The following is a 7,157-nucleotide window of genomic DNA, read 5'->3' on the forward strand; positions in this document are numbered from 1 at the left end:
TGCAGTTCACAGTCCTGCCCTTTTAAAGACTTAGGGCATTCTGGATCCTGAGCTGGAGGCTCACGAACTTGTGCAGACTGTCGCATGCAAACTATTTCAACGTCACCCAGGCATTCATGACGTCATAGAAGCGTCACACAAATCTGACCACCATATTGGACATGTAATGCTCAATGTCACGAAAAATATTACCATCGATATTTTGTGTGCGGCGTACGTCAGCACGATTTCTGATATCAACGGACTTTTATTGGCCCTGAATCAAGATACGCTTGGGTTGTCTGGTTCTTCGGGTCAGAGCCCTTTCGACCAGAAAGGATCATTTCAAGGCTATGGGATGAAGGATAATGGTTAGCGGTGGGGAAGGCCTGCATGCAGCGGGGGGGAAGGGGGCAACCGCCGAGCTTTAACCCGCGCGTGTGCGCTGGGTATCCGGTCGGAGTCCCACTTCCCACGGTGCCTCTCGGCCCACTCGTGGTTGACGCATAAGCCAGACTCTTCATCATGTACTCGTCCCGGCGCGTGCTCACCGTTGTCATCTCCTGTGACCTCTCGATTAGCTCCATCTGTCGATAGGCGTGTCGCAGGCCCAGCTTGCAGAACAGCTTGAAGCGGACGCCTGCAAACACGCCGTCTGGCGTCGGCAGTAGATGGTTCTTGACGAGCTGGGGGTTGACTGTCAAGCTGCGACTCGCGCAGAGTCTTACGCCTCCTGATGACTTCGGTACTGACACCAGCGGCGTGCCCCACTCGGAACTCACTTCTGACGGATCGGCCTCTCTCGCGACTCCTCCACTAACCCACGGCTCCAGTGCTGATTTCACCTGCGGTAGCAGCGCGTTCGAGGCTGGCCGTGACAGCAGCTGCTGCGGCGTCGCCTCCGGCTTCAATGTCAGGTGTGCCCCAGCCCTTCAGAGAACACCTCCGAGTGCGCTGCCACCTCAGACTCCAATGGTCTGCTGACCGCTTGCTTGGTGGATCCCGAAGATTGAGTGCCAGTCGAGTTGGATTTCCTTCTGCGAACCACACCCCAGGAGAGGCTAGTGTCCGAGCTGGTCGCTCACCACTACGCCGAGACGTTTCCGCTTGCTTCTGTGTTCTATCTCGACAGCCACCCCACCCCGGACTGAAACTGCCTGTCGAGTGAATGACCGCAGCTTCAGCTCGACTTTGTCAGGTGCAGATCGGGGAGGTTGCCGGCTGACAAGATTGATGCCGATTACCCGGTATCCACCAGCATCTCTGTCGGCCTCCCGTTAATCGTCAACGCGACCAGCGGCAGCCGGTCCCGCTGAGGGCAGTAGCGGCGGCATCCTCGTCACCACGTCTTCTTCTGATGCAACCTGGCCGTGCAGCGGGCAGTCCCGCTTCATGTGGCCTGCGTCGCCATACTCGAAGCAGCGTCTGGACCTGGGTGGCACGCCCCTGCTGCCTCGCTTCTGCGCGTCTCTCCCGTCTTGCCCGATTCTTCTAGCTGTCCTGCCGCGTCCTCCGTTCCGTCAGCTGCTTTTCGCCGGGCCGGTCGGATGGAGGTCGTCACGCTCACAAGAATTGATCGAAGTCTTCGTCCGGACGCATCGTCAGCTGATGAAAGGCCCATCTTGTCCATACCGCGTCGTTTTACCGGCGACAGACGCGCCGTCAGCATCTGTTTTAATGTACCAAAACAGTCATCTGTTACGGCCTCCTCCGCCGGTAACGTCTCGCATGAATCCGCGAGATGCAATAACACCGCGCGTTTCCACTCCGTGTCCTCTTTGCCCACCGCTAGCAAGTACCGCCCAACCCCGCGGAGCCACTTGTCGAAGTCTTCACCCGTCCGGTGCGTCCCTACAGCCGGTAACTGCATTCCCGGTAGCTCCATTGCTCGCGCTGTAGCTTTCCACGCGCCGATCAGCTGTTCTATCCCAGGCGCGCCGACCGCCGTCGTTTTCCCACGTTCCGATCAGATGTCTGCCTCTGACTGTCAGCCGCCGCACAGCTGGATCACGTGCGGTTCCCGGCCGCGCAGGTCACTCCGCCGCTGGCTGCTGGCGAGCAGTGGCCGCGAAGAACTGCGTCCCAAAGTGGCAGCGCGCCGCAATGACCGGAACCACAACCAAGCGGCTTACCACCGGCATTTCCGCTCACCAACTCACCCGTTGCCGTGTCCGCAGCAGCACTCACTGGTTAGTTACGACGTCCTGAGGCCGGGAAACACGCCGTTACTCTCTACCAGAGCGGTAAGTGTCAGCTCACCGAGCCCAAAACACCGGTAATGCACAGCTGTCGGGCTATTTTGGCACCCTGCTTGGGCTCACTGCAAACCCATACTCTTGGTAACATATTTATGGAACCTTGACTCTATCTCTATTCCACAGATGGGGCCCTACTGGCAGGTTACGCTGTCCGGTGCCAGGGCTCCTGATCAGGAGCCCTGGCCCTGGCGGAGACGCTGGTTGCGACGAGGAGACGCGACCCTGGTGCTGGCAAAGGTGATGGCGTCCTTGCGGGGTGGCTGGCCCGGCAGCTTCGAGCCGGCGCTGACAGCCTGCTGACGACGCAAGGAGGAACTGTCAACTGACGGCGAGTGCCTGGTGTGTGGCGCCGGCTGCCATCCCTCAGCGGCTCAGAGCTGGAGTGCTGCGTGACTTGCACGAAGGACATCTGGATAGCTCGAAAAGGAAAAACCTGACGCGCCGATTCGTGTGGCGGCCGGGACTGACGTCGAGCTGGGCGGACTGGCGCGATTGCGCTGGCTGCGTGGGGAAGCGGGGGGCGCCGCCACGCAGCGAGGCGCACCCGTGGGAACCTGCCGAGGGGCCGTGGAGGCGTGTGCACGTGGACCTCGCGGGACCGTTCGGGCCCCTCTTCGGGCCTCATCAAATTCGTCCCTTGGTCGTCTCGGGCCCTTGCGAGCAAAGGGCGCTCTGATAGGAACTGTAAGTCCCTGACAGATACAAGGCCCCCGACCAGTGTAAATCGCTGGCCCCGGCTTTATAGCTGATTGGGAAGTGGGCCCTCGGGCCATACCGACGCGGAGCCGACTGTGCGGTGCTGATAGTACCTGACCGACATATCTGCCCATATCGACTCAGGGTGTCCCGATCGGCTCCAAGGGTCCTCTGACCGCCATTTGAGAGCCTGTCTTCGCAGGCCGGGACCTCTGAATAAGACTCCGAACAGCCCTTTATGCCCTTAGACCCTCGAATCGCGCAATTGATCGTCGGACCTGGTGGGCCCCCGTAGGCTTTTGGGCCTCCTCGAGCACTGCCTCTGGCCGACAACACAACTTGACACCACACTTGACAACAGAGGACACCTCTTAGGGTCTGTTGGGCCCCGAGCAATGTGAATCGTTGACTCCTGCTTTGTTCCTGCTTGGGGAACGGGCCCTTAGGCCCTTTCCGCCACGGAGCCAACTGTGCATTACAGGTAGTGTCTGACTCAAATATAGTCCCTTAGTGACTCAGTGGGTTCGTGATCAGCACGCAGGGCCCTCTGGCTGGCATTGGACTGCCCGGTCCCGTGGGCCGGTGCCCCTGAATGGGACCTCCAGCCGGCCTTTCGAGGCCTTAATCTTAGGTTCCGAGGGGCCCTTCAAGCCCCTCGGAACCTAACTGGTGGGGGAGACGGGGGGGGGGGGCACGTGCCCCTGTGCCCCCTGCCTGCACTACTGAATGAGTTGGCCTGTTCACGGGCTCTTCACTTACGTTTGTGATTGTTCTTGATCGTCTGGAGGCGCAAAGACGTCCAATATTGTTGTGTTTTGTGTTTGAAAACTGTGTCCGTTCGCGGTTCCGTGCCCCCTCCCCCTCTGGATCTCCCACTGGCCCGAGCAGCTTCATAGATGGGGCCCAGACAGGGACATCCATCCATTCAACTAAAAAGCACCCTAGACACCATAAGGAGAGCCCAGAACTGATCAAGTATACCGGAGCAACTTAACAGATGGGGGCCCCCGACAGCAGCGTGGGACCGTCCATTAAAATGGGAAGCACCCAGGACCAGCAATGCAGTGCCCCAGAAAGACCGATTGTGTCAGAGCAGGTCAACAGAAAGGGCTGGACAAGATCACAGGGCCCATCATTCAAATGGAAAGTACTCAAGAGCCAACGAAGAGGACCCCCGAACGATCAAGCGTGCCAGAGTAGGTTATCAGGAGAGGTCCCGATAAGAGCGTGGGGCCCTCCATTCAAATAAGAAGTAGCCAAGACCTAGTGTGGAGGCCCCCGAAAAACTGAGTATACCCGTGCACACTATCAGATAGTCCCTGATAGTGGCGAAGAGTCCTACATTCAAATACCAAAACTCAGTGTGCAGAGCCCCCGAAAAAGCAACGTTCCTGTAGAGGTGAACAGATGGGCCCCCGGTAAGTGCGCAGGGCCCTCCATTCAAATAGGCAGTACTGAAGACACCATGTTGAGGTCAACCGAACGATGGAGTGTCCTCGAGCAGTGTAACAGGTCAGACCCCCGACAAGAGCATAGGACCCTCCATTCAAATAAGAAATGCCCGCGGCACAATAAATATGGTCGCCAAACGACCGAGTGGGCCAGAGTAGATTAACAGATAGGACCCACGACAAGGGCGTAGGGCTCTCCATTCGAATGAAAAGCACCTAGGACCCAGTATAAGGGGCCTCTGAACGACCAAGTGTGCCTGAGGCAGGTTAACAGATAGGCCCCCGACAAGAGCGTAGGCTCTCCATTCAGATAGAAAGTACCCAAGACCTAATGAAGGGGGCCCCGAACAATGGAATGTGCTCGAGCAGGTTATGCAGGTTGTCAGACGGGGCTCCCGATAGGAGCGTACGTCCCTCCATTCAAATAGAAAGCGACAAAGACACGATGTGGAGGGCCAACGAAAGATCGAGTGTGCCCAAGCAGGCTATTAGATGGCCCCGACATGAGGGGGGAGCCCCACATTAAAGTACCAAAGCCCAACGTGCAGGGGACAGCAACACTTCACCGGCATCCCTGCAGCCAAGCTCAAACTACGGAACCACTGGTCCGATTTTTCTTCAAACCAACAACGATCGAAAGTTGGCATGCAGTTTCATTCGCCGTTCTGAAACTGGTGACTTTAGGTCACCATCTTCACCTTCAAAACCGCTTAAACCACTTTAGGGCATTGCAGCCAGGTCCAAACTCGGAAACTGCTCAACCGATCTGCAACCGATCTGAGTAGTGTATGTTTTGGTGTTGTCTGTACCTGTAACGCGCGTGTCGGTTGTACACGTTTGTGGTGCACACACCACTTATGTAAACACGACGCATTTTGGCATTGATTTAAAAAAATGCGACTGCCTTAACCACAAGTGTCGAACAGGAAGAAAAAATCTGAGATCACCAAATTCAGAACGGCTGATGAAATCGTACAAGCGCTATCTTCTGGTGGAGGTTCCAGTTAGATCGGTTGAACGGTTTCCGAGTTTGGACTTGGCTGCAATGCCCTCAAGTAGTTAATGTGGCTTTTGAAGGTGAAGATGGTGACCTGAGGTCATCAGTTTCAGAACGGCTGGTGAAACTGCATGCTAGCTTTTGATTGGAGCTGGTTTGAAGGAAATCTGACCTGCGGTTCCGTAGTTTGAACTTGGCTGCATAGATGGCGGTGAAGTAGTGTAATCCATGTGCAGGGCTCCCAAGCAGTTAGTGCACCCTGATCAGGTTACCAGATAGGGACCCCGACAAGTGCATAGGGCTCTCAATTCAAATAGGAAATACCCAAGACCCAATTTGGAAGGCGTGAACGACCCAGTGAGCCCAAGTAGGTTAACAGATGGGCCCCCGACAAGAGCGTAGGGCCCTTAGCGAGTGACAGAACATTGGAAAGGCCCTAGACCAATGTAGAGGGCCCGTGAGCTTATCGTGAGTGTGCCGGCATGCTAACCGTGACCAACGAAAAGGACCCCTGAGCAACCGAGAATACCCCGCCATGTCAACGCATGCCCCCCCCCCCCCCCCAGCCCGGCTCCAGCATGTGGAGCGTTTCGGGTGAATGTAAAGAATCCGTGGATGGTTTCTAATTGACAAGAAGTGCCCCGGCACGCCAGCAGGAATGGCCCCAACAACAGTGCGAAGCCCTCCCAGCAAATGCAAAGAAATCAAGAGCAGCATAGAAGGCTGCTTAACGATCAGGTTGACCATGCAAGGGGGCATATAGAGCCCCAGAAAACACCGCAGAGCGCTGTCTACTCGTGGGCCCTTCGCTTTTAAGTGCGACTGTCACTGGCCGCCTGGAAGCCCAAAGACGTCCAATCTTGCCGCAATCTGTGTAAAAAAAAAACTGTTTGTTCGCTTGGCTATGGGTCCTCTTAGGGCCTATGGATCCCTTCAGGCCCAAGTGGGCCATGACCCCGTGCTCCCCCTTGGATCCGGCCCTGGTAACCGTAACGGTGCTTCAAACCAGCTCGAACATCAGGAGACAACGATGCTGGGCGAGGTGAGCGAATGGCAGGAAGTCAAACTTCCAAGTTCTTTCAAGTGTACGGTTCTGGTCAGATTACCAGCGGCGGATCCCATCAAATTAAATGTTTTGGGTTTGACATACCAAGCAAAGTTTTGACCTTCCACAGCCAACGAGGGTAAGCAGTGAGAAGAGTAGAGCCAAAAAAGCACGCAGTGACCCTAAATGACCCATCTGACATCTTAGCAAACCTGCACAGACTGGGGGTGTAGCTTGACAAAATTAGTTGGGTAAAGAGAGCCGAACAGTAAAAAGAACGGTCCCCTTTGCTCCAATAAGTAGGTTTCGCCACGGATTTTGGTTACTCTCGTCGCAATGTTGGGGGCGGGAGCACAAGTGGAAGAGGGGGTGGGGGGAGGGGGTAGTATTGCGCTCAGCGGCTGCATACTGCACCCCTTTCTGCTCCACAACTGCCACAAGGCGACGACCTGGCGCCGGAGTCCAGCGGCACCAATGGAGTGGCTGTGCTTCAGTGCGCAGCGAAACTCACATGTGAGATATTTGCGTTTGTCTTTGAGTGTATCTAGTACGCCCCACCACCTGTCAGCAAATTCGCGATGCACTCGATGCAGATAACCTGAGGTCCTCAGCTTATTGGGTACGTACTCAGTGCCTGCTAGATTGGCCGGTGATTTGGAAGACAGTATACAAGTGCTTATTCCTCCCCCTGACATGCCGTTTTTCATAACACGGCCCACTAGGGGAGGGGG

The 7,157-nt window shown here is 56.2% G+C and overlaps 1 protein-coding gene across 1 annotated transcript in view; it reads left to right on the top strand.

Annotated features, from left to right (window-relative positions):
• The first annotated feature begins 6,411 nt into the window (after positions 1-6,411).
• LOC119098979 (uncharacterized) overlaps positions 6,412-7,157 on the top strand; it is a 4,184-nt gene continuing 3,438 nt past the window's right edge. The window contains exon 1 of the mRNA XM_037222029.1: positions 6,412-6,423. Within this exon, the coding sequence (XP_037077924.1) occupies positions 6,412-6,423 (12 nt within the window). The remainder of the gene's footprint in view (positions 6,424-7,157) is intronic.

This window comes from Pollicipes pollicipes, unplaced genomic scaffold (assembly GCF_011947565.3).
Source record: "Pollicipes pollicipes isolate AB1234 unplaced genomic scaffold, Ppol_2.1 Scaffold_4740;HRSCAF=5597_pilon_pilon_pilon, whole genome shotgun sequence".
Lineage (NCBI taxonomy): Eukaryota > Metazoa > Arthropoda > Thecostraca > Pollicipedomorpha > Pollicipedidae > Pollicipes > Pollicipes pollicipes.